This window comes from Stylophora pistillata, chromosome 4 (assembly GCF_964205215.1).
Source record: "Stylophora pistillata chromosome 4, jaStyPist1.2, whole genome shotgun sequence".
NCBI lineage: Eukaryota > Metazoa > Cnidaria > Anthozoa > Scleractinia > Pocilloporidae > Stylophora > Stylophora pistillata.
Window position 1 is genome coordinate 35,361,108 of NC_142522.1, and position 27,895 is coordinate 35,389,002.

At 38.5% G+C, this 27,895-nt stretch overlaps 1 protein-coding gene and 2 pseudogenes across 3 annotated transcripts; 1 reads left to right on the forward strand and 2 right to left on the reverse strand.

Moving 5' to 3' along the window:
* Positions 1-1,837: 1,837 nt before the first annotated feature.
* Positions 1,838-26,138, forward strand: LOC111327813 (uncharacterized). Of its 3 annotated transcripts, XM_022932096.2 has the most exons (26): positions 1,838-2,020; positions 8,487-8,743; positions 9,239-9,521; positions 9,995-10,278; positions 10,772-10,939; positions 11,221-11,264; positions 11,396-11,502; positions 11,843-12,149; positions 12,785-12,880; positions 12,982-13,026; positions 13,202-13,234; positions 13,779-14,117; positions 14,770-14,856; positions 15,791-15,844; positions 16,325-16,663; positions 17,235-17,321; positions 17,936-17,998; positions 18,575-18,925; positions 19,314-19,385; positions 19,922-19,993; positions 20,303-20,476; positions 22,403-22,525; positions 22,771-23,127; positions 23,561-23,789; positions 24,401-24,693; positions 24,974-26,138. In XM_022932096.2, exons 1-26 carry the CDS (start codon positions 1,904-1,906, stop codon positions 25,234-25,236), a joined length of 4,644 nt encoding a protein of 1,547 aa, XP_022787831.1. In that variant the 5' UTR covers positions 1,838-1,903; the 3' UTR covers positions 25,237-26,138. The 3 variants fall into 3 exon arrangements, with proteins under 3 accessions (XP_022787831.1, XP_088612998.1, XP_088612999.1); XM_088756872.1 differs by lacking the exon at positions 19,314-19,385; XM_088756873.1 differs by lacking the exon at positions 14,770-14,856.
* On the reverse strand, positions 4,298-5,318 carry LOC148733495 (uncharacterized; annotated as a pseudogene).
* Positions 5,276-6,574, reverse strand: LOC148733496 (uncharacterized; annotated as a pseudogene).
* Positions 26,139-27,895: the final 1,757 nt, after the last annotated feature.

A 27,895-nucleotide genomic window follows, 5' to 3' on the forward strand; every position in this document is an offset into this window, starting at 1 on the left:
TTCCATTCAGACGGCAATAAGCGATTAAGAATGCAGAAGTTGATCAAATTAGTCACCTTTTCGGCAAGTACTGGGGATCCCAAACGCAAGATTCGTGGTGAATTGCGGTCTACCCTAACTGCCTTTCTCGGATTAAGGTGACCTCAAATGTTACGGATATATGAACTACTGACTGGGGAGTAATTAAACTCGCTAGAGAAGCGTAGATTGCTTATTGCCTTAATAATAGGATGGTCAGTGTAGTCAGTGTCAGATCTATGCTCTAACTGAAAGGTATTAGTAAAGTAATCACTAAAATCTTCGACCACACACCCCAGGGTCGGAAACAACACTACTGCCCTCAACGAGTATGTTTTTACCAGAACTGGTTAGCAAAAGGGGGCTTCATTTTTCTCCGAAATTCGCCCGGACATTTAGCACTCAAGGAAGCGTCACAGCAGAACCTTTACACAGCATTGTACTTTAGTGACGTAACTTTGTTACGTTGCTGCTTATAGTCATCCCAAGAAGTAGATGTAGGATTCCGCTTGTGAACCAAAAATATTACTCATGAACCAAAACATTTAACCTTCAGATCGGAAGCATTCACTCAGTTTTTAAAGAAAGGTCTTTTTATGTCCGAGCTCTCTTTTGGCACATCTCTTGATGTCGATCACTATAATGTACAATACGTAGCTGTTCATCGCTATTGTGACTGGTCTGGGGCTGGGCTTTTATCTGGTGACACCGCTGATCAGCTTACACGTTGGCAGAGAGGAGACTGATGACTACTTTGACATCTCGATGAATTCACCGTCCACAAGACATCAGCAATTGTGAAATCTTCTCAAATATCATTAACCGCAAAGCAGGATACAAATACTCTAATCGTGCTATGACGAAGGTAAATCCTTTAAACTATCTGCCGATGAAATTAAGAAGTTTCAGCAATTCTTCAGAAATTATATAACCTGTATGATCCTAGTACAAAAACCCTTTTACAACAGTCGCTTCCCTTCCTTTAAGATAGACGTTATGTTAGCCCATAAATAAAGATAGAGGTCTCGATCGATCGTATAGTCTGGTGACTAAAACAAATTATTGATGACTTCATTCCCTGGTATGTTCTCTTCTCTCCGAACTTACGGACCAGTCGTTATTTATCGACTGGTTGGAGGGGGGGGGGGGGATTTTGGGAGAATAACATGATTTTCAGGGGGAACGGAGTGTCATTAGTCGCCAAAAGAGTTTAAACGGGGGACTATTGAAAATCGACTGCAAATTAACTACTAATAAGAAGAGATCATCAGTAAATTATAGAGCGTCAGGGAGGATCAAACAATTTTTTTTAAATCGTGACACAACCAAAATCTTCCGATCTCCCCACCCAGGGGAGATCTGAATTAGAGATAGTCATTAATTAGAGATAGTCATTATTAATCCCCCAGGCGATTAATAATGACTCGTCCCTCAGAAAATGACGTCAACAGATCATTCTTCTTGGCTTTCGCCGCCTTCAATACGAGACGTGCAATAAGGTTTGGAACGCTTTGAGATGAACAATGGTACCTTACCCCTGACCTTGGTCAATTGTCCAATTTGACGTTACTTTTGCTCAGCGTGTGATGTTTATGACTTCGTAATTACGTGTTATTGTCGCCGCCCGATACAATTGTTCTGCGGAATAAAAAAAAAAAAAAAATTCACTAAGTCACTGTTTGATTGATTGATTCTCCTGTACCTTAATTAGTTTCTTTATAGCTTTTTGTCTTTGGACATTTGTCCACCCTATGTAAACAGAACCATTTCTTGGAACCGGTAGATGGTTTAAGTATAAAAAATTAGCTAACAAAAGGGAACCTTACATAAGCTAACGCCTCACTGTGGAGCACGTCAGTTCCTTGCTGCGAAATCATTTTGCGGAATGTTTTCTTCCTTTATCCTGAGTTTTATCGTAGTGACGTTTTCACGTCAGACGACAGCGTCGCATTTTCGCGGTGGTATCATCACGTGGAAACCGGGTGGAAATAATTCGAATAAGGTAAAAAAGGAAATTACGCAGGTGTATTGAGTGACCTTCTAGGAACGTAACATGTGTCGGAAAAAAAAGATGTCGCCACTTCAGATTAGTTGTCATTACAGCAGCTAAATGGGTTGTACAGTTTGTGGTGAGAAAAGAATTATATCACAAGGACTCGATTTTGAAGTTTAAGAGCTTAGATCAAAAAAAAGAAACTCGATTATCGAGGAGCTAAATTTACGCTTGCAAGACTGGTTAGTCTTTTACTCGCCTATTTAGCTTAAATTTTGTGCGACTTATTTGTTTAAAAATCTCGCCAGCCTCGGAGCTCATGGCTTCGGTAACTAGTTTCGCAAGAATTCGAAGAATGCTGAGCGCATGACTAATTAGATAATAGCGTGCAATCGTAGCGCATTTACTTCGGATGGGCAACCTGTAACAATTTATGGCTGCTTTACAGAGTATCAACGATTATGTGGACGGGATAAAAAGCTTGCAGCAACAAAAATCGCTAACTTTCTCTAATAAGCTCGTATGACCAGTCGATTAGATGGTAAAACACTGACAAACTGATTAACAAATTGTGCATCTAGTAAATGCAAACAGTGTTAAGCGCAATAAGCCATTGCATAGATTGGTTGCATCATCATCTCAGGATGGATTCAAATTGCTAACCCTGGTACCTTTAGTGTGGTAATTCTGTTAACAACCGTTAGTACCGTGATTTGAATAGCCAAGGCAATGGCTACGTCGTTCAGAGCACTTCAAATTCCGGAAGTAACTTTCAGGTTTTCTCGGAAATAACCTACAACTTTAATTGGCTTGAACGTTTACTTAATGTGGAAAGGTATGTTATAGCTGTGAAATATACTTATCACACCACACTTTGGTTTCTATGAAACATTATATCATGCAAATGAACCCTATGATAATATTTTATCGCAAAAAGCGACTGGAAATTTGAATTATTCAAACTTTGTTTTGAACACAATTCTAAATGCTAGAGACTGCAGAACAGTGTAAATAGCTCCCTTTTTTTAATGTCTTAGGCGATTTAACAAGTGATTTAATCTCATCCTGATTACCTTGAATTATTTTTCCTGAGAGCTCAATTCACATTATTTTATATATATATATATATATATAAACGATTATTTAGGAAAATAAAAATTAAAACTTGATACTACAGATCTGTTTCGAAAGGAAAAGTCCTCTCTCGTCAGGTGGATAAGGCACTAGTTGACTAACGGACCTTTTAAGTAGATGGTTTGAGCAGCCTTATCAGATATTTAGATGAGTGCCGGCACGCACTCGCCAGTTCGTTCCTTTTGTTTAGGGTACCCGCCCCTGTTCTGCATATGATAAAGAATTTTTCAGCTATGCAAAGATTGCATCTCTTCGTGGTATTTGAGTACGGCCTGGCACGAGCTATTATTTTCCAGGTCACGGAAAACTCCGTTTCAGCATCCTTTAGGGACCAGATATATTTGCTCAACTCTGTTGCGTTCCTTTTGTTCTCGTGTCTAAATGAAGCTGTATGATTTCTAAATCTTGTTTTAAATTGGTTCGCAGTAAGGCCGACGTACGTTTGGGTTCCCAAGGGACTTTCAACTGTGGCCTGGTAGACCACATTTTGAATTAGGCAATTGCCACGTAACGGGCAAGAGTGTTTTGCAATTGCATGATTTTTCTTGCGATTGGGAATTATTTGCGAGGGCGGACTTATTGTGGGCGTCGATTTTTCTTTCTAAATTTGGCATGCACGAATAGCTTACTTTCAAAGTGTTCCTATTAAAAATCTTTCTTAGTGAGTGCCCTGGCGGAAAGGATTCTTTTTTTATATAAACTTTATATATATATATATATATATAAAAAGTTTAAAAAAATTGCGAGGATGGACAACTTCTGACGTAAAAAATATAAAAAATTTTAATAAAAAACGTTTCGGTCAGAGTCCTTCTTCAGTTATTTACAACTTTTGAAATAAAAAAAGAGCATTAAATAGGATCGAAGTGCTAATGATTACGTAATTACAGATAACGACTAATGAACTGGTGCTAATAAACAAAAAACCTAATTACAAAGAAAGCAAGGGACAAAATACAAGAAACAAACCCTAAAAACTTAGAGATAAGAATACTAAGTATGTTAATATGAGTGGCGTAACCAATTGCAAAGAAGCAATGCGGCGAGCATTAAAAAAGGGAAGGCCCACTTTTTACTACAACTGTAAATCGTAACAAAATCCCAAAACAAGGCCTTTGGAGCGCGAAAGGGAAAATTAGCAGCAAAATCTCTGGAGGGGCCCTTAAATGATACTAATCATAATAAGATCCCTTGGCAGGGCCTCTGAGTCCAATCCACACCTAAAGGGCCGACAAAATCCAAGAAAAGGGCCTTTGAACGATCAATTAGTAGCGCCTAATATAAGATGGAAAATTAGTTATAGCAAATTCTACTTTTCGAATGAAATTCCTTTCTTTTATTCAAATCATGGGGTGCCAAAGAGAACAACTGAGCACTCCAATAAGCCTCTTTTGCGATTAAAAGCCTATCGATCTCTGCAGAGCCACTAGGGGCCTGTACCTGATCAATGCATTGGAACGAAAAATCGTCCAGGGTGTGTGGGGTTTTGTTGAAGTGTATCGCTACTTCACAAGTTGTTTTGTTTGTGAGTATAGTAGATTTGTGATTTCGAAATCTCACTTTAAAGTCGGTGGTAGTAGATCCCACGTATTGCAGGCGACATTTCTTACAGGAAGCCAACTAAATCACATTTTTAGAGTCACAGGAAAGTCTAGAGTGAATGGTGTAATTTTTGCCCGCCTGAAAGCTGAGGAATGATTTAGATTCAACAAAGAAATTCTGACAGAGTTCGCATCTTTTCCTATCGCATTTAAAGCAGCCATTGTTATGAGGAATGGTTTGTCTCTCGCTGGCAGTTTTAAAACGAGATGGTGCTAACAATTCTTTGAGATTTTTCGATCGACGAAAAGATGGTATGATAGAACTTCGAGGAAAAAGTTCTTTCAATTTGGGGTTAGATTGCAAAATAAACAAATGCTTCCTGATTATGTTGCGTACGTCGGGCAAGTTAGGATTAAATGTAGTAACACATGGAAATAGTTTCTTCGCTTCTTTTCCACGAGTCCTGAGTAAATTATGTCTAGGGATGGCGGAGGCTTTGGAGAATTGTTTAGAAACTAATTTAGAAGGATAACCCTGGTTAACAAGGTACTCTTTGAGATGCAATAAATATATGAAGTTCATATAGCGCTATCTACTGCGAGGATCGCACATCATACGTATCTAATACCGCAGTTCAAAATATATGAACTTCATATATTTATTGCATCTCATTTATCACTTTCACGGGTTTATTACGAATCAATTTAACGGCCTGCTCCCAGTTGGCTTGTTAGCTCAATTGGTAGAGCGCTGCACTAGTATCGCAGAGGTCAGTGGTTCGAGTCCCGTACAGGCCTGATTTTTTTCAGGTCTGATTTCCACTATTGCATAAATAGCGCTATCTACTGCGAGGATCGCACATCACACGTAAGGTACTCTTTGTACTCAGCTGTTCTCTCGGCAAAAAATACTTCTTCAGAGCAATTTCTTTTCAATCTTCTGACTACTCCAAAAGGAATAGCCTTGAAAACGTGCTTAGAATGGCTGCTAGAAGGCGGAAGATATAAATGGCTATCTGTAGGTTTGGAATAGACGTCTGTCCTGATAAATCCATCGATAAGATGTAAAGTGAGATCAAGTACGTGGAGCTCACGCTCAGAAAAAACTAGCTCAAACTTAATAGTAGAATACAGAGAATTGATGTAATCAGTAAATTGATGTAGGGCAGGAAGGCCCTGCTGCCAGAGATCAAATACATCGTCTCGATATTGCCACCATAAGGACGGCTTTATCGGACCAGAAAACTTAGCTTTGTGATCAATTTCGCCCATGGCTAGATCGGCATAGCTACAAGCATTCTTCGGACCCATAGCTGTGCCATGGATCTGAAGAAAGAAATCTCTTTAAAAACAGAACGGTTGCTTTTCAAACAAATTTTTACGGCTTCTAAAATACAAGTCGTGGATGGAAATTTGTTTTCTCTAGTATTCAAAGCCTTCCTTATTGCAGTGAGGCCGAGTTTGTTATCGATGTTAGGGAACATTGAAACCACGTTCCACGAGACCAGTAAGGTGCCAGTTGGAAATGGACCGCTTGTGTTAAGATGTTCTATTTTGTTAAGCAGGCCGGTAGTGTCTTAAATAAACGATGGTAATTTTTGAGCAAGTGTTTGTAAATAAAATTTAGTAAAGGCCGATAAGTTTTCAATTGCCGTGCCACAACAAGATGTAGTAAGTCTGAGCGGGTTACCCGTTTTGTGTGTTTTGATGTTTCCAAATGCAACTCCTGGTCTCGCTTCTTTTCTAAAACCCATTTGGCTACTTCGGGAGAAATCTCACCTTTTCCTAGCCATTTGGAGCACCAACTCTCTACTAATGCCAGATGTTTAGAGGTTGGGTCTGATTGCAAAGGTTCATAATGCAACTGATTGTTAAGCTGACCAAACATTTTTTTCCTAGTTTATTCTAGTTTGAGCACTCTGGCATGGCTTAGACGATACCACGAATGTTGGATCGTTTGGGGTGACCGTCTCGGTTCTCCTCCATCGTAGCATCACGGCACTGCACTGATGAGGCCCAGAAGGCCGAAACAGTACTGTCTGCAGTATCATATATATATATATGGTAGCAGTTAGGGGGAAATAGTTATTCCATATAGATTCAATTTTGTATACCATATATATACCATATATATTGTACCATATATATTGTATACCATATATATATGGTAGCAGTTAGGGGGAAATAGTTATGCCATATAGATTCAATTTTGTACTTCGAGTAGCTTTAAACTAAAGATTTTCTTTCTCTTTGATCAAGAATCATTTTTCAAAGCAGAAGCAAGGAAAGCTCGTCGCTTTGAAAATAGCGAATATCAGGGAGCTAACTTTGCCTTTACGTAATTATTCACTCTAGAATTTTCACTTATTGTGTGGTTGAAAATTTCGCCAGCCTAACTCTTGGTTTCACAGCCAGTTTCACAAGAATTTAAAGAATGCTGAGTGCATGATTATTGATGCACAGAATCAGTCATTCATAGAGTAGTGCGTGTATTTTGGAAGAGCTACATCTCAAATTTTCTAAAAGTATTAACAATTCTGTGGACAAAAATTACAATAACAAATTGCATCTTTTTTTCTTAGCCAAGTTCCTATGATTACTCGATTAGATGATAAAACACTGGCAAAACTGTTTGATCATTGTGTACTTAACTAAAGCAAACAAAGCTCGGCGCATTAAGTTATTACGTAGAATTTGTCACGAAATTTCATATTTTACCATCGCATTCGTCCTAAGATGATACAAATTGCTTACGCTGGTTCCTACAGCTTGTGAATCCGCTAAAAAGTTTTTTAATAATTAAAAGATTAAGAAAATGCATCGCAACTCATAGTTCTTCAAATTCCGGAAGTAACTTCCGCGTTTTCTCGGAATTTTTGTCGCGAGTTTGTATTATATCAACGTTTACTTAAGGTAGAAAGGTATCTTAAGGCCTTTAAACATACTCATTACACCTGTCACTTTAGGTTCTATTGACCATTTTATCATGCAAACGCACCTTAAGTCAATTTTATCGCTAAACGTGACTAGACTTTGAAACATTCAAGCTTTGTGTGTCGTTAAAAAGTTCTGAATGCTTCAGGTAGCGCAAGTGCGTTAATTCGCTGCCCTTGTCACAACGTTTTAAGACCTTTGTGCAGCGATTTAATTTTACCAGTCTGTGTTCTACTCATACTTGCAACATCGTTCCTCTGAAAGCTTACTTTGATTTATTTGCGCCATTATCTAGACAGCAGCATGATATATTCAATAGAAACAGATGTTTTTTGTCTTGTTACGAGCGTGAGGAAAAGAGAAAGTTCTGAGTCTTTATGAGGAATCAAATCGCCCACCTTCAGATTCCGTGTTTTGATGCTCTAAAGGTGTGGGGGTCGGCTCTTAGTAGGGACTTCTTTGTCCCACGCTTATTCCTGAACGAAAAAAATATATATTTCTTTTTCTTTACCGAGCTCAGATCTATCAGATATTTTAGCATTGTCACAAGTGCTTTCGGTATTCTTTCAAACGCTGACGCTGCTTTAATGTACTCAGTTTGAATATTCGAAAGTTTACAGACACCTAGATAAACTGCTATATAATTGCCGGCCACTTTTGCTCAGTATTTGAATTCCCAGTTCATTATATAGCCAACAGCGCTCATATTTACATCTCTTACAAATCAAATTCGAAATACGGTTTGGAAAGTATGCGCGGACTGGAATCTCATCGACTGTAAGTTGATATAAGATTAATAACAGTAAGGGGAGCAATGAAATGGAATAAACATGTCTAGTATTGATAAACGTTTGAACTGGTTTCAGGTTCTTTTTAACTTCCGGCTGGGTTTCCGAAGATCGTATTCTAATTCTTATTTCTGTGACAACTCGATGGTTGCAAGCCAAAGTATCGTAGGAAGGGGAGACAGCTGGAGTGCAAGTCATGACAAAGGATATTATTCAAGTTTTACTGTGGCAGATACTGGATATCATTGCACCGATTTCAGTGTTCAAGAGGACTGGACACAGGGGGAAAACAGTTTTGAGCATACTTTCCCGGATGAAGGACCCTGGCTGATAAGGTGAGTTAAGCAAAATACACTCTATCTGTCGACAATTTCGAGCTATCGTGGTCGTTTAAACAATTCCTTTGTATTGTACCATCCACATTCACTGCTCAATACCCGAACAACAAAAAATTAGGGCAGTATGAGATAATGAAACAAACAAATCATCAGAAAAGTAGTGACACAGGATCGGGAAACAAGCACGGTGCCCCCATGCTCAATTTCACCTTTTCAATGTCCAATGCATCGTTATATTTATGAGATAACAAACAGTTTAAAATCTGGATAGTGTTTTTTTTTTTTTTAAGGGAATCACCTGTGACGAATTTCAAAATGATAAAGGGTCATCCCATGGACAGACGAGTCACGCATGGCTTATATCCTATTACCTAGTTATTGGAAAGCCTCTTCGTGGAGCAATTTGAATTTGACTTTAAGTATTTAACTTAGTGTCAGTGTAAAATGTAAATATCAACTGATAAAATCTAATTTTGTTTTCGCTGTATCCAGTTATTCAAGTTGCTGTTGGATCTCACTGGCAAATGGAGGCAATGGTGATTGGTTTCTCTCAACCTCTGTCAACCTGACAAAGCGTCAAGATAACGGAAGAATCAACTCGTCTCCAATCTCAGCGCTATCTCCCATCGTGCGACACCAGCAAGGCTGTTCGAAGACAATCACTATTCCTGCTGAGGACTCGGACGGTGATAAAGTTCGCTGTCGATGGTCGACTGGTTCTCGAAGAGAATGTGGTAGTGTATGTCAGAGATTTCAAAGCGGCAATTTGGATGAAGTAAGTTTAGCTGACCTGTTAAGAACGTTAAGGCAAATTCTTCCTAATTTCTGCCTTTTAGAATTTTCAACTTTGTCGATCGTAATCCGTGTTTATCATTGCCTCGTTTATCTTACCAATACTGAGAACTTTAATGCTCTGTTGCACTCCTCTTCTTTTGAGGAGGTATTGCGCGATGCAAAGTTAGATGCTTCCTTGAATTAAATAAAAAAGTTTTGGACGCCCATTGTTCAACTGTAATATTACTACGAATCAACCATTTCCTTACAAGAATGCCAATGTATCATCAAATTCAAAATTCCTATGGAATATTTTTCTTTGTTCCACGATCGTGATAACACGAAGAAACATTTTTAATTTCTTTGGTAAAAAGGCTTCTGAAATAATAAAAAAAATTATCATTTTTTGGTCGCTTTGCATTTTTCACATATTCTAATCTTACTTTTATTATTTTTTTTATCCGATCTAAATAGGAGAAATGCACTTTGAGTCTCTATAGCAATGCAGCTCTTGGTTGGCATGCAGTGGCTATTACCTTGGAAGACTACCCAGCTTCAACGACCAACTTCCAAAGCGCCACCCCATTCAGTCATGTAAGCCTGCAGTTTCTTGTTCACGTGAGTCCATCTTCCGGGCCCTGTAATAGGGCTCCAGTCCTTATCGGCCAAACCCCAAACGACGGGTCTTGTGAGGAAGTGTCAAATGGTGACACTTTCAAAAGCATTATTGAAGCAAAACATATCGACTCCTCTAGAAGGTATGTGTAACTGCTGCACCCTTTCCATGCTAGAATTTGATGGATATGAAAGTGACACTTTCAGTTTAACAATGACTTAGCAAACCTGCTTTTTGTGGGTCAGTTCCTGGAAATAGCAAATCCTGATAAGTTAGTAAATGAGCTCATCAGAATTCAAAGCATCCTTCTGTTGAAATGTAGCCTATTTTTGTACAACCGACGATGGATATCTCAGAGGTCGTTTTTTGACAGCGATGCTCTTACCATGTGTATAGTCAAAGTAATGTTAGTATCTAACGAGCAGGCAATGAAATAGACAAAGATTATCAACTTACCCAGCACTTTTGAATACGTTTCGGTCTGAGATATGTTCTGGGCAAACTCAAGAAGCATATGCTTTTGAGCTAAGCCAATCAACTTCCGGCCCGAGATTCACGTACCGTAGTCCTGATCAGTAAGGAAGAATGAGAAAGCTTATTTCCTCTGCAGTGTTCAACATTTTACTCTGTTTTAGCATTGTTGAGATTATCACTGTCACACCACTTTATATGGTTATTACCGGCCTCCTGAACTACACTGATCAGATCGGGGACACAGTATTCTACAGGAATGCGTCGTGGAATCCACGATTATCTCAGAAGGGACGACATATCTTTTGTTTCAAGGCAGTTGACAACTACGGGTGGGTCAACAAAGTTATTGTTTTTGTAAATCTATTTTCTTTTCAGTGTATCATACTTCAAAACGCCTCCATTTAATGAAAAGGTAATTGGATCTTTTTCGTGGTCGCTTTTCCCTAAAGAAAGTAACAGTGCATATTTGCAGATTAAGCAAGTTCTTACTCACTCCTCGCATGTTTCCTGGATAACAGCTGCCTCAATTTAAATATCCTTAAGACTCTTTGATTTTCTTTGGTATATAATTTGATGTATTTTTATCTATGTACAACAATTCACATTTCAGGATTGAAAGCGAGCAGAGATGCATTACCATTATCGTGGGATCAAGTAAGCTTGCATTTTAAGTGATATTCTGCTGGTTTCTCGGTGTCCGAAATTAGACAATTGATTTCCTACACGAAAAGCTCTTTTGCAGTGCAGGCCTGATTCTTATGTCCCCTTGTTGTGGTTCTTTTCAGATAACACTCCAAATCCGTTATTGTATTCTCGTGTTCCTGTGGTCCCTCGCTTGTCATGGCCGTGGTGGTTTGGATTTGTGGACTTTAACATAACGTTTGACCAACAGGTATTAAATGAAAAGCTGAACTATACACGCAGATTGATTGGTTCTTATTCATGATCTATTTGAGGATAGACGAGCAGATGACGCTGACAAAAATATCTTATGATCTTATAGTTTAAAACAATAAGCGATCATAGAATATGTCAGAATGCGGTAAGAACAGTGACACATTCTGCTGTGCTGCATGCACCACTTTTTGGTTCTTACTCAACAAACACATAGTGGCACAGAATCTCTGTTAAGTATTTACAAACTAAAATGAAAACAATGCCTGTACTTCCATGAAAGCTTCTAATTATAAGTTTAAATACAAGTGGCTAACTAGTTTGTTTCCATAACACAGATCAAAAGACCACGCCATTCCAAGTTTATACGGATCGTCTTGGAAGACCACGTAATATACAAACTTGACACACGCTCTTCGAGTGACGTTACCGTTGATAAATTTAGCCTTAGATTCCGCCTGCCGCAAGTTGTTCTTAGTATGCGGGGAAATTATTCCATTACCATGGACCGTGGCGTTGTGGTGGGCCTCGGGTGTACATCGGATGGTCCGCCTTCACCAGGCATGAGCTCTTTAAAAGACTGGCCTTTTGATGTTGGAGTTTGTTCTAAGGGCACTTACATGGATCATAATTATCGGTGTAATGGTAAGAACATTGGGTTTTGCATGGAGTATTACTGTAATAAATTACAATTTGGAGTAGACTTGCCATTACTGTGCGTAAATATTTAGCCACGAAATTCAAGTTTGTCGTTTGCAATCCTTTTTAGTCTTATCCATTTTTAAAAACTCCTGCCCGATATTGAATCAGTGTTGCCTTCCATGGAATAGGGAAATGTTAGATGTTGAGCTCGGTAAAGCGAAAAGGAAAAGGATGATTCATTTTGTCACTAGAGCGGGGCAAAGAAATAGTCTGAGATCCCTCGTGAGAAATCGGCCCTTAGAACTTTATGCCTAAAAAACCCCACTTGAGATTAGCACTCTGGTGAAGCCGTTTATTCCTCGTGAATATCCAGATACTTAAACCCTTAAGTTACGCTGCTTGGCTGGTCACGCGTTCTCTAACTTGCCAGAAGAAGTCTCAATTTAGCTCATAGGGTCTTACAAAGTCGCCGTATCACATGTCTGTTACACAGTTAGAAGCCCATAGAAGAGATATTTACTTTCTTTCTCACATCTTAGCTATTACTGGAATTAACTCTGTTACACGGGTCGTTACAACCCCCATGTACTAATTTAAGGTGATGGGATAAATGTTAACTTGAGTTGCTTTTCTTCTAGATGTAAATGAATGCTCCAAGGCGCCGTCTATTCTGAGTCGCAAGAAAAGAAATCCTTGGGGATGGTATTGGCAATATTACACTACTTCTGCGCAAGGTGCATGTATACTTTACCTCGGGTAACTCTACGTAACTTAGTGCGCAAAAGCGTCCTTTTTTCAGGGAAAACTAACGAGTTTGTCTCATTTTATTTGACAGCCATGGTGTCAAGTATGCAAACAAGTAGTTTTTCACCCACACCAGGTAATTCAGCGGTATTCAGAAGTAAATAATTAGGAGTGGTATTTATGGTGTCTTTCAGCTTGAAGATGTTGCTGTTTCCGCTGCAGTTGTTTTTAGTGGTTTTTCGCGCTCTAAGAGGCAAAATCTTAGAGTGAGACATATGTGACGTTAAACTGTACTGATTTCTTTTCTTTAGCTTTCGCAGTTGCTATGACTTCGTCGATTTCTGGTAAGAACAATTTTGATTTTGAATTATAAAGAAAATAAAAAGAATGAAAGAGAATTGTAAAAATAAATGTGTGCAGGGAACATTAGAATACTAAATATTACATTATTGCATAGCGATCATGTCTGATCAGTAAACAACCTAAAGAAATAAAGGATCAGAATTTCTTTCAATTTTTTTCTTGGAGCGTGAGACGTTAGCATAGTTGTTTGTACTCAAGACTCTAAATTTTCGACAGAGGCCTGGGTTCCACTCCATGCCCGATCATTGTTACTGTGCTTTCGGGCCAAGGGAACAATGCCATCTTGCTTGGGCGAGACACTTTATTCACGCAATGCCCCTTCCAACACTCATTGTGTGCGGGTTGTTGTCAGGGAAACTTCCGAAATACTGTCCATAGGGAGCATTTACGGTAACATCTTTCAGGAGAGATAACACCGCTCTTAGTAACTTCAACATTCGTAACCAAGAGAGGCTCAACTGGCAGTGAATGGCAAGACCCTTAGAGTAAGAACTTTCTAATCTGATCTATGCTTCCTGTTAACAGGAGTCTGTTCGCATTACCTCTATCAACAAAATGGTCAGTTTACCAGTCCAAACTACCCTGGCCGTTACTCAAATAACTTGTATTGCACCTGGCTAATTGAGGCCCCATATGGCTACTACATATATCTACAATTTGGATCATTTCATCTTGAGAGTTGTTGTGACTGGGTTCAAATATTCGATGGTAGCTCAGCATACAGCTCTAGAATTATAAGCGAAAACGGCTATCAGCAACCCTGGGGAGTGTGTAGCACTGGAAGGTTTCTGTTCGTGCAGTTCACTACAGATTGGAGTTCTACGTATTCGGGATTTTCAGCAACCTACCAAGCTGTATCACATGGTAAATATATGCTATGTTATTTCTTTGTAAATCTGAATATTTTCATCAACATTACTCATATTATTAATTTCTGTAATAAGTCTGACATAGCCTTCCTCCAAGTGAAGCAGTAAAATTGCACGTGTAAACTCTCAGAGTGTTAGCTAGATGGGAATCTTGTGTGGTACCCGTTTTTTACAATGAGCCATATAAGGTATAAAGAAACAGGTCTGGAAATATGTTAATCTACAACTTGAAGAGTAACTAGAGTGAATTAAGACGGGGGACGGACAACTGATGGACCAACTCACTGTTAGTGACATAGTACTTGCATCAGTCTAGAGTAACTCTTAAAGTTCATCCTTTCGTGGGTGCAGCTATCAACCCAAGTTTCTTATCTAATATAGATCTTTCAATCTACACTGAAATGCGCACGATGATTTACTAAAAAGAGACACTTATGAAACGACAGAAATTGAAGCAATATGACGTCCTCCCCAACTTTAGTTTTACGGATACTCCCCACTCTCTCAACATACTGCTAAAAAAAACGATATCCCTCCCTCCTTATCCCCTTTTCCCCTCCCCCCTCCCCCCACCCTCTCGAAGCTGTTTGTATAGTTTCCTTCATCATGTAATACAGTCAGACAAATTGTAATCCCTTGACTCACAGCTTCCGGCGTCGGCCAAGTTTTTACTTCAGCTGTTAATGGAGCGTGTTATGGTAGCAGTCTCAAGCCATCTGAAAAATTCACAAATTGTGAGTCAATTAAATTAATTTGAATTTGCTATTTACTCGCATAAGCTATAGGCTTATGCGAGTAAATAGCAAATCTGTTGTTCAGTTTCCCATACAAGTTAGAAAGTTTTCGCTATAGCTAAGTCTAATTCTTTGTATTTTAGAAATCTTAAGTTCATACAACCACAGTTGTGATGCAAATGTTCCTGTAAAAGATTAATTAAAAATTTTAATGTAAATTTTTAACAATTCATGCCTGCATTATAAAACATCCAAGGCATCCTATCGTTAATAAGGCTCAGTCGTTATTATATGACCCGTCTGGACCTGCTCGCGCAGTCCCAGAGAAATCAATAGTGATAGCTGACGAATGTAGGACCGGATGGGTTGGCGTCAGCCGGTCCGGAAAAAGCCGTCCGGCCCTTCTGCCCTCATGTCGCTTTGCTGCTAAAACTTAAAGGAAAAAAGAAATGAGAAAAAAACAGTCGAGTTTTTCGGGGAATTGCGAGTTTCTTGTTTTGACCTGAAAAAGTAAAGGAATAGTTTTAATTGCAGAATTGTTACTTTTGCTTGTGTGACTGCGTATGCCCGTCTATCGCGTCGTATTTAGGTTGACACGTTCATACGATAAAATGCTTATTGACTGAGTTTGGTCGGGCCGGACAGGAAAATGTTTCGCTCTCGGACATGAGGCACGAACCTCGCTGTGCTCGGTCCGTACGTCATGACATCGAGCCCTGAATATTTTCCCGTTCAGCCCTCCTACTCAGTCAATAACTACATTTTCTACAATCTTAATAAATTATTATACAATTAAGGAAAACGATTCCTTCCATTCATGCTAGCTTAAATTGCAATTGCAATAAACATTTCCATCCTAGCTGTTTCAATTTCATTCTTGTACTTAAAGGACAGAGCTGGTAAAATTTTATTTGTTCCTTTTTATTTTTCATAGTGGTATCCCCGACGAGATCTTCTACGCATATTCCATTGACATCCTCAGTTATTGGTAAATTATGGAAAAATTTCATCCTCTTTGATTATTGAAACTAATGGTAAATAGAGCACCATAGTCCAAGACTGCGTGAGCGTGTGCGTGTGCGTGCTCGGCGCGTGTGCGTACATGTCCGTGTGTGTAAGCGCGTGAGTATGTAAAACAATGGGCAAGTTTAGTTGGCCTGAAGTTACTATAGTAGCAGGAAGCGGACAAGTTCAATAAAGATAACTCATATTAGGAACTTATCGAGTTGTTACGTGTCTATCGTTATGCCAGTGATTGTTTAAATTACACAGTCCACGTAATTTTTATCATTTTCATTGTCATCTTCCTTACATCTATCAGAGTCTGTCAATAGTAACTTTTATTACTTTGTAATTCTATTTTCTCTTTTCTTCAATTTTTGCCAAAACTGTATATTTGACCTTCAAGTCTAAACCTGAGGTACTCTGCAGCTGGAAGACAAACTCCTTCTCTCCTTTTTGTTACCAGGTGCCTGTTCATATTACCTTTACCAACGAAATGGCCGATTTACAAGTCCAGGCCATCCCAACCGTTACTCAAATAGGCAGCATTGTACCTGGTTAATCGAGGTTCCTTATGGCCACTTCATATATCTACAATTTGGATCATTTCATCTTGAGGGTTGTTGTGACTGGGTTCAAATATTCGATGGGAGCTCAGCATACAGCTCTAGAATTACAAGTAAAAACGGCTATCAGCAACCTTGGGGAGTGTGTAGTAGTGGAAGGTTTCTGTTCGTGCAATTCACTACTGACGGGAGTGTTACGTATTCAGGCTTTTCAGCAACCTACCAAGCTGTACCACATGGTAAAGAAATATGTGTGTCTGCCTATCCCTTCATAGTTTTTTTTTTTTTTTTTTTGGAATAAATTAATTTGTATTCACTTGATTAACTTTGATGAATAAGAAAAGAAAAATGTATGAAAGAAAACATTACGTGCTACCCAAACGTGCATTTGTGTCACCCATCTTTCAAATTGTACTGGATAATGTGTTGTAATTCGTCACCTCAAACGACTGCAAGATAGAGACATGGCCGACTGTCTGACTAAAGTTTTTGTAGAAATTTTTATTCATTGCGCGTTTCATTGAAGAAAAACACATCGGGCACCAATTCACAGGCTGAATGAAAGAATATCAAAGTTAACGCAAGCTTTAGCCTCGAGTTACTTTAAGAGACATTTTTACAGCGGACCCCACCCTACTGTTTAAAAATTCGTGACCTTTCTCATTATCATGTCACTCTTTGACAGAGTACGATTTGTATGATGCACGATCCTCGCAATAGAGAGCGCTATTAATGTAATAGCGAAAATCAGACCTGAAAAAAAAAAAAACATGATTTGTCACAAATTACAAATTTTTTCCTTGAACTCAGCCTCCGGTGTCCACCAAGTCTATGCTTCAAGTGCTGTTGGATCGTGTTATGGAATTAGTTCGATACCCTACTTACAACAAACACGTGGTTAGTACGTTCAATAACTACTTGTAATATGCTGCAGTTTGATGAAATATATATTAGTCTTTAACATAAGAACTAAGCATTTAATCAGATATACTGCGCGAGAACGAGACTAAGGAGTACGATCCTACCTTACAGAATCTTTTTCGTAGCACATTTCAACTCCTTACTCAAATTTTACATATTACCGATTTAGTGTCCCTTTTAAGACTGTTTGACCACTTTAAACAGTCTTCATGTCGTGATAAAAGTGTAATCAATACATATTTTAATTTCCTAAACGTAGGATTTTGTAGTTTTTATCACGTTATTCGTAAACGGAAATGTGAACGGAAACCACTGCACCTTGTATCGCATTCGTTGGAAACCCCGACGATTTTCGCGCTGACACTTACATAGGGAATACAAACTGATAGTGTGGGTGCTTGATCACAGCCAAACGGGAGAAAAATATCTCTGCAACTTTAGTTTTCCTTTTCTTTTGATGAAAAACTACAACCAAATTCGTCGATGAAATGAACTTCAGCGCAGAGCTTAATTGTCAATAACCTCAGATTAAAGTATGTAGTATATTGTAACATGTAAGAACAGTTACTAAACATGATGTGTTCGTTTAGATTCCTTAGCGATAACTCCGACGAGGTCATCTGCCTATATTCCATGGACAGTTTCTGCTAATGGTATAGTTGTTTATACTCACCCAGTATTGTTGGATACATTGTAACAAATGGTATTCGGTATTCACGATTTAAAAATGTCTGTTGCTTTAAATTTTTGGCAGTATTTTTTGTTAACAGGAGCATTTTGCAAGAGTATCTTAAGAACGATTATAGCAACGTATTAACAAGAAAGCTTTGAACACCTTCGACCTATATGAGGATTCGTGGAAGCTGAATTTTTCTCAAAAAGGAGAACTTAATAAAAATACCGAGTTTGAACGTATCTAAGAAGCCTCAAGGGTCAAACAAACTCCGCTCGTTTTTAAGGCCTATTTAGGTTATGGATTTTTACTCTCCTAACATCCCTCTCTGTTCCCACGTACGCTCCAGTTTTCATTCGCGTTTAAACTGAAAAGAGTCATCTCTGCAAAAGGCCTATTTAGGTTATGGATTTTTACTCTCCTAACATCCCTCTTTGTTCCCACGTACGCTCCAGTTTTCATTCGCGTTTAAACTGAAAAGAGTTATCTCTGCAAAACAAGGACCAACCGAAGATGGAAAGTATTTTTCCTTTTATCGTCATTAATTTTATTCCAGAGTGCACGAGTCACTACTTTTTGGAAGATTTTGGAAGATCAGTTAACTATGTTGGGAACAATGTCACATGCGACAGAGGTCTTTCCCATGGTTGGTACAGATTTCGTGGTGCAGCAGGAACTCAAATGCCCTCCTCCTGTGTGGGAATGAATCGTTGTGGAACGCATGCCCCAGGGTGGTTAAATGGTGCGCATCCCACCGTAGCTGACGGGATTGTCCGTGTCTCAGTGTGCTTCCACTGGAATTGGCGATGTTGTAGATGGTCTACGACCATCCGCGTGCGCAACTGCGGTGGGTTTTATGTATACGAACTAGGATCACCGCCGTATTGTCATTTGCGTTACTGCGGAGGTAGGAAATTATCAGTTACTGAATACCTAAGTCACTAATTCCTAGTTTTTAATGTTCGTGTTTACATAGCTGGTTAAATTCTGATGTGTTTACGGTAAGGTTTCCAACCATTTTTTTACAACTACTCACCCCAACTAATAACATTTGGTTTTGGAACTTGTGATGACATTATTTTGAGGTGTTAGACCTCGCGAAGGATGATATGAAAATATCTTAATTGTCCCTAATTAAGACAAAATAGAAAATGACTGAGAAACTAGAAAGACAGGAATAAAATAAAATGTATACCAATTCAACATCAAACCAAACTAAGCTGATCACCAAGAAAGAAAATTTAGATATTGCAAGGTGGAGATTCGCTGGTTTCGTATTTTCTGAACGTTTTCAGCAAGTACCGTACAGTCAACTCCAGTGATGCGTAAATCTCTTGGCTTGAACACATCGTCATACGCAAGAGCAAGTAAGTGTCTACATTGTTTAATTAAATGAACTATGAATTCATTACAATGACTGGAACTCAACGCGATCTGTCCCTAATTGAGACAAAATAGAAAATGACTGAGAAACTAGAAAGATAGGAATAAAATATTTTATTAAAAACTAGATCATTGGATAATGCAATTCAAGACTTTTTATTGGCTTAGCCATTATGGTATATCAGCCAATATACCATAATCTACAAATATGGCAAGCGTACGTTTCAGCTTAAGATTAAAAGGGAGCTAAAAATTTAATAAAACTTAATAATTTAATTTAACGTTTTTAATAAAACAATTATTCCACTCGCGCTTGTTGGATATGAGATGATTATAGCCAACTCGGCGCTACGCGCCTCGTTGGCTATCTATCATCTCATATCCAACGCGCGCTCATGGAATAATTGTTAAATGTATACCAATTTAACATCAAACCAAACTAAGCTGACCACCAAGAAAGAACATTTAGATATTGCAGAGATGGCGATTCGCTAGCTTCGTATTTTCTGAACGTTTTTAGCAAGTACCGTGCAGTCAACTCCAGTGATGAGTATTTCTCCTGGCTTGAACACATCGTCATACGCAGGAGCAAGTGAGTGTCTACATTGTTTAATTAAATGAACTATGAATTCATTACAATGATTGGAACTCAACGCGATCTGTTTGCTGACGATTACATCATGGTCGGTGTTTCTTTTTCTTTCCATTTTGTAAAAAAGAAAGCAGCAAACAAAAATAATTAATAGATGAGGAGGAGAACGTAGAAAAGTCCTGATTGATCAGTTTCTATAGACTCAGAAAAATGGAAACACTAAAAGTGATAGAACGACAAACTTACCAGAATCAATAGAAGGGTTTAATTCAATTGTTTTCGATCTTCTTTCTCCGTTCTACTTCACAGACTCATTGTACATAAAATCAACGGTTGCTATGCTAACGTCTGTCGCGTCCAGTACACCATTTGTACTACACCTACCCGCCAATTGCCAGCATGATTGTGTTAACAACTGGGGAAGCTATTACTGTACTTGCCGTCAAGGATACAGGTTGGAGGCGGATGGGAAAACATGTCAGGGTAAGTTTACACATCACCGACGGACTGCTTTCATATCTTGCAATGTCCACCGATAGCATACTGGTCTTAATTATGCCAAATAGAATGAAACGAAACCACAGGTATAAAAATCATCGTCATCACGTGAACAATAGTTGTAACGTACGTAACAGTACACCGAGAGACTTTAATTTCGCATACATTTTATCATAAGGCATCAAAAACGGTGAGGGAAAGTGCGAAGAGTGACATTGTTTTTAGTTCCTTTGATCGCTTATTCGCTTACCTTGATGTCATCGTAACGTCGATTAGGTTGCTTTTATTTGATGAAAGGATACATTTGATTAACCTTACAAAGGAAACAATTTCTGTGTTGCGCCAATACACGAAATACTTTGGCAAACCGCGATTTTTAAGTGGCGCGAAATTTAAACACACTGATAATATCTTGAAGTTAAAATTTTCGTCATAAAAAGTTAAAAATATGACGTTCATAGGATTTTTCGTGCGGAAATGCTCTCCTACGGGAACACGTTTAACTGTAGTCACGTCTAAAAATTAAAAGGGGATTCTTGGGATTTTCCACAATGCACCGTTTTTGATTAACTCCTTTACATTTAGTTCTGTAATTTATAACAACTTTATTTGCATACAGTTGGAAGATCAAAAAAGTATAAATGCAAATAGGGTGCCAGCAGGGAAGAACTTAATCTTCATGTAAAGTTGACCCCCCAATAGAAATAAAAATTCTATATACATACTTAAAATATATACACTATGTTGTCATCGATAAAACTATAGCAATCTAAAATGTATAGATATAACCAAATAATTAATTTAAGCCTGAGTACGAAACAGAATCCTTAATGAGCATGTTATATAGACGTCTCTTAAAGTTGCTAACACTGACTGCTTCAACGATATCTTTCGGCAAAGAGTTCCACTCATCAATGTACCTGTGCCAAAATGAGTACTTAAGAATATATGTTCGTGCATAGGGTTTCCAAATTTTATATCTGTTGGTACATCTTGTGCGGCAAGAAGAAAACTTTAAATAATCATCTAGACGTACAACACAAAAGCCCTTGATATACTTAAAAAGTTGTGTCAGACTTAAAAGACTTCGACGGGTTTTGAGATCCATCCATCTTAGTTTCGACAATCTTTCGTCGTAAGTAATGTCCTTGCTAAGAATCCTCCTAGAGGCACTACGTTGAATCCGCTCTAGTTTATCTGACAATTGTTGTTGATGGGGATTCTAAGCAGGGCACGCATATTCAATTATCGGACGATATATACCCTATTTTTATAGCTTCAGAGCATCTGCCAAAGGTGCGTTTAAGTAAGCTTTTGCAGCAACTGATAGAACATGGGATTTCCATGAAAGATCGCATGAAAGGGTTACACCAAGATGCTTGTGCGAGGAAACTTTCGTCAATGGAACCGAGTTAATGTTATAAGAACAGGTAGTTGCTCCCTCGATCTTGTAATTCTCATGAATTCACATTTGTCAATGTTTAAATTCAGAGACCATGAACTGCACCAGCCATTCATTTGATTTAAGCCTTGTTGAACAGGAGTAGAAACAATTAATGTCAATAGAATCAGAGTTATACAGTAGCGTATCATCAGCCCCAAAATAGAGCCTTGAGGCACACCTGAGATGACATTTCCCCAATCGGAGAATGCATGCACCATCAATGACAACTCTCTACTTTCGATCATAAAGGAAATCACTCAACCAGAGGAGAATATTTTCTTTGATACCAAAAAGTTGTAGCTTTGCCAAAAGAAGTTTGTGGGAAACAGAGTCGGCAAAGGCTTTAGCAAAGTCCAAGAAGACTACATCAATTTCTTTCTTCCAGAGACGTTTATCAGAGTTCAATCAGTTAGTTACCGTGCTTCTTCCAAATCTCACAAACCTTTTATGTCTTTATCAACCGACAGATATCAACGAATGCTTAACCCAAAATGGCGGCTGCACCCATGAGTGTGTGAACATCCCAGGAGGCCACTACTGCAAATGCCCCGAGGGCGTTACAATGGGCTTTGATAACAAGACTTGTCATGGTATGTAAATTTTTGTAAAAGGAAAATTGCGCACAGATTCCTCTCATAGCTATCTATAAGATTCTCTACATTGCTGTACTGCATCTTTATACATTACCATTTGGTACAGAAAAGTTTTCAGACAGAGTTCTATTAACTTTGTTGAAACTAACGGGGAGATAAGTATTTTTGAATAATTAAAACAGTGAAATGGCTTTCTCTGGCAGAAACTTCAATTGTGAATTAATATTTTTCGTTCTTTTCAGAACCTGGTATTACAGTGAAATGCACTGATGAAGCCATGTTTATTTTTCTGGAGAGAAAATCTTTCCAGGGCTTTGATCCAAACAAGCTCACTCTGCTTTACCCGTCATGCCGTGCCTCTTACAACGATTCCCACATATCCTTGCGAACGAGTCTCAACGACTGTGGAACCACACATAACGAAAGTGAGGACGCGATAACTTTCCACAACAAAGTGCAGAGTGTCCAATCCTACTCCGGCAACATCATAACTCGGGAACAAAACGTGTCAATTCCTTTCTACTGCAGTTATGGACGTAAAGCCCAGCTTCGAAATCCAAGTTTCCGAATCTGGAAGAACTATTTCACAGCTTCGGAAGGTAAACTCTTACCAGGAAATGCTCATTTGATTTAATTTGTTTTAGGATAAGACATTGACTCGATTATTAAGAGTTATCGCTCAGTTCAGTAATTTAAGGGAGTAATATTTAAGGAGCGGCATTCATTGAATCAGTCTTTGAAGAAAAACCCTTGGCTCGTCTCTTTGTTAACGAGATGGTACTCCTTTAGCCGTCACCTGACATTGTGGTGGAGTTTGACGACCTTTATTGCTTTCTGGGATCATCGTATAGTGTACTTACGAAGACAAAAAGGAAAAAAGTACTGAATGAGCTTTCCGCTTTTAGTTTTCGCTCAAAATTAATTGGATTTTCTGTCAATCTTTTTATTGTTCCCAACAACCACCAGAGTCTGGTGAGACTTGACATTTACAGATCTCATAGAAAGACCGCAAATTTTAATTTATTTTCATAGGTGGATATGGTAACTTCACATTCACGATGGATCTATTCAAGACGGGCAGATATCTTACAACGTACAGCTATAATGACTATCCAATCACGGTCCATCTTCGGGATCGCTTGTTTCTTCAGTTAGCGGTCCGTTCATACCAGTCTAACTTGGTTCTCTTTGTCGACACCTGCAAGGCGACTCCCTCTCCTGATCCGTACTCAGTTCCTCAGTATATCTTCTTACAAAGAGGGTAAATATGTCGTGTTTTGTGAAACGCTTATCGAACAATGTTTCCTATAAATATTCGCTTTTTATGCAGTTTTCCCTTGAACGAACGAGTTGAACTACATGAGGCTAACTCAGTGTGTAAAGAATTTTTATCAGTACAAAATAGAATCAAATGTTTTTGAAGTCCATTTTCTTTTTGTTTTTAAACGATTTTATTGGGCATATCAGATAAATATTTGAACAAGGCAAAAGTACAATAATACAATAACAAATAGAAAACAGAAGAGAAACTGAGATAAAACTGCACCCAAAAGGAAAGGCGCGAATGGGACGTAAAGTCCCATGCGAGGCGCCGCCCATTATGAATTAAAAAACACTATAAAATAGAAAATCACAATAATACAGAATAAATAAATAAATCATTTCAACTGCCGAACAAAAAGTGCTAATTGGTGGAATGTTCGAATATTCGAGTACATAGTAATCAGCGGGAAATCAAGCCACCGAAAAAATCTGTAAATTAAAATTTTTTGTTCGTGTAAGTTTTTCAAGGTGCAAAACTTTGGTTTCTAGTGGTTTACGTATCATCCCATCTACAAATTCATAATTATAATTCTCTTTGCTTGGCTGCAGATGTAAGCTTGATGCTACCCTCAATTATTCGTACTCCATCAGCTCCAAACAGCGTTTTAGCATTCAAGCGTTTCGTTTTATTGAAGAACATCCAGTGGTACATCTTCACTGTGAAGTTCTGGCTTGCCACCGCAACACTGCCCGCTCCCGCTGCCTCCAGGGATGCTCCCGCTATCGTGGACGGAGAGACGAAGTTCCTGGTTCTGAGAGTACTCAGATGTACAAAATTTCGTCTGGACCAATCAAATTCCAAAAAGGGTCGAGCGGAACGAATAGAGAAAAAAAGAGCGAAGGTGAGCGAGGAAGTGGAGAGTCGTGGGTAACGATTTACTGAATAATTATGTGGAAAGTTTAGATGTCGATAGATACTTCAAACATGTACTTGAATCGCTATCACGATAGTTAGATTGACCATGGAATCAGCTCGAAAGAATTGCCACCCTTTCTCAACTCGATACAGGTTGCCAAACACCACACAAACGTTAATTGACCGTATCAGATCTTTAAATAATTTACTGAAGCAACTGTGAAGTTACTAAACCCGAGTCACTTTTTTTTTTGTCATCCTTTTAGCTGAAACTCAAACCAATATGGGGATCATTACAGTAGCGGCGGCATCCGGCGGAATTCTTCTCCTCCTGGTAATCATTTTGGTAATTGTCATCATTCGAATCAAGAAGCGTCTGAAGGGAGCTTTCGCAGATCGCAACAAAGTCTATGCCATGGAACAGTGTAGCAAATACGTCAAGCAAGAGAACAACAACTTGGGCTTCACTCAGGATGACGAACTGAACGAGATGGGAGACAAGTCGTTTATTATGAAACCGCTTGCTTAGAAACCTCCTCTTCAAACGCCGCTAGAACTTTGCAGAGAGCTTGATGCGAGGTGTTTCCTGAGGATCTTCCTCACCTCGGATACTTGTTGAGGACTGGAATGCTCGTAAGAAAATGTTGATTTCACCGCCAAAACGAGACTTACCTGAATATAGTGCATCAGGCTTTTTTGGCCCTAAAAAAATGTCCGTTAAAACAACAAAGCAATCTTATAGCAACATTTCCTTATTGATTAAGACTACAAAAATAGCGCGTCAGCGTTGTATAATGCATTCTGTTGAACCCTGGAGCAGATGCATTGACAATTAATTATTTTAGTGTTTCGACTGGAACACCCCAGTAATGCCAAAATCTGCATCTTCTTTTTCACGTAATCACGAGTATTCCTGGTCCTATCATATTAGAGACTCCTGGGAAATACTGATCGCTTGTTTCCCGTTGGTAATTTAAGCTGCACTTGTGGCTGCAAGTGACTTATTTTGTTTTTTTCCCGCTCTTCTAGCTGTATGTCACAATTTAGATGCTTCCCTCAAAGTTACACTTCTGCTTCAGAGTGATAGAATGGTGTGTTGATTACAGCCAGTATTAATTTGTTTTTGGGAATGTTATTCAATAATACAGATGTTTAAACATTGAAAATAGGACGAGCATAAGTGTAAACCATTATTACTTAGGTAGCTTTTTCGTAGAGCTTTACTACATAATCTCCAAAAAAATAGCTTTTATGAGATTTATTGATGTCCTTTTGTGGAGTAGTACTATTAGCTATGGCTGATATTATGCGTCTAAGTGTTCCTCTGTTGTTGTCATCGCTAAGATTATAAACAGGTTTTCTTTTGTCTTTAATATATTGTATCTGCTCATATTACAGGCTGAAATAAAGTGTATGCTTTGAATTATATAAGATTGTGAGTTATCATTCAAATCCCTATTGCATGCCAACAGGAAGGAAGTTTCCAAAAATCTGCCAAAACGCACTCAATGTTCTAAGCGCGTTCCATTTATTCCTTCTCTATCTTTATATTCCGTCTTTGTACGACTTAAATGTTAATGATTCTTAAACTCATCTAAAGAGTTGTCCTGCTGCCTGGTTAGCTCAAGTGGTAGAGTGCCGGACTGTCGTGCGGGAGGTCGATATCTGCAAATGACTTGACATTCTAGTGTTCTCGGATAACGACGAAAAACCGTAGGCCCAGTCTTCTGCATCTTCTCTGTACTCTTGGGGGCATCTGTTAAAATTTGTCTTCACATCTCTATCTGCTCGGGTTTGCCTTTTGTATTGTGATGTTACCAAGAAAAAATCCTACTAATCAGTGGAAAATAACCGCGAATAACTGTTTAGTCATCGTTAAAATAGATTTAACAATACCATTTTATAACATCACCAATATATTCGATATAATTTCAATAACATGATCATTAACTTAGACTAAAGTGCATTGAAAGCAGGCACGCAAATTTAAGCTGTACAACTTTTTGGAAAAAAAAATTCAGGCTGATTTTCTACCTTAGCCGTATAGTCAAAATAAAAGTTGTGAGCTGAACAATCAAGTGAACCAGTCATCTGTTCTATTTAACAATTATTCGCCGAAGGCGAGGTGAATACTTAGTGAATAAACCCCTTCGGACGGGTGGTATATCGGCTGATAATGGCCGCGGCTGAGAGATTGTCCGGAAAATGAATATTTGGTCGAGAAGCGAAGCTTCGAGGGCAAATTTGAAATTTTGAGGACAGTCTCTCAGTCAAGGAAAATATCAGCCAACATACCAGGAAGCCAAAATGGGGTTTATTTATTTTATGACCCTCCCATTAATTTTCACATCGCAATTAAACTGCGCATAATCACAGTAAAAAAAGCCAGTGGTGATCTGATGGCGAATGCGCGTGATTGACGGAAGCAAGCAAAAAAAAAAAAAAACCAGTTTGTTTTCCTTCCATGTAATTAGGAGAACGGAAAAGTTGAAACTCTTGTGTTGACTATGTTTCTTTTTCACGAAAAAAATCGGAGGACAAATATCGACGCGGATGGGGGTTATTGCATGGTAACTGTCCTTTGATTTTGCACCACGTGACTTAAAGTAGCCAATAAAATCGCGCCAAAATTAATGTGTGGGTTATAATCGACAATATTCACCGAACCTGAGGCGAATAATTGTTTTAGTATAATTTCAGAGCTGAACAACAGAGAAATTTCTAAAATCATAACATTTCATATAAACCGCGTGGAGCAGTTTATATAGCGTCATATAAGGAACCGCTCGACCAATCTGATTGCTGGAAACTCTTTCCTCAGCTCTAAAATTATACTAATTGATCATATAATTGGTCAATTCAGTTTCCATGCGGATGTTTTATCAGGTTGTAGAGCGCTGAAAAATGCGTTCTATTGCTTTATTAAGTCGTTCCTTTGCCATCATTTACAGATAGAATGAGTTCATAACAAGCATTGTTAACGAATTTTAAACATAATAATTCTCATTATCAATTACTAAGATTCTTTTAGTTATAAATCTTTTCCGCCTATTTCATCCCCAATATTGTTCTAGTTTTGACAGTTTTCCTTAGCCCTTAAAGTCAGTCACTTTAAACGAATTAGCAAGAAATTACTGAACGAGCCAGAGTAATAGGCCTCAGAAAATTCTGTTCCTACTAAACTGTGT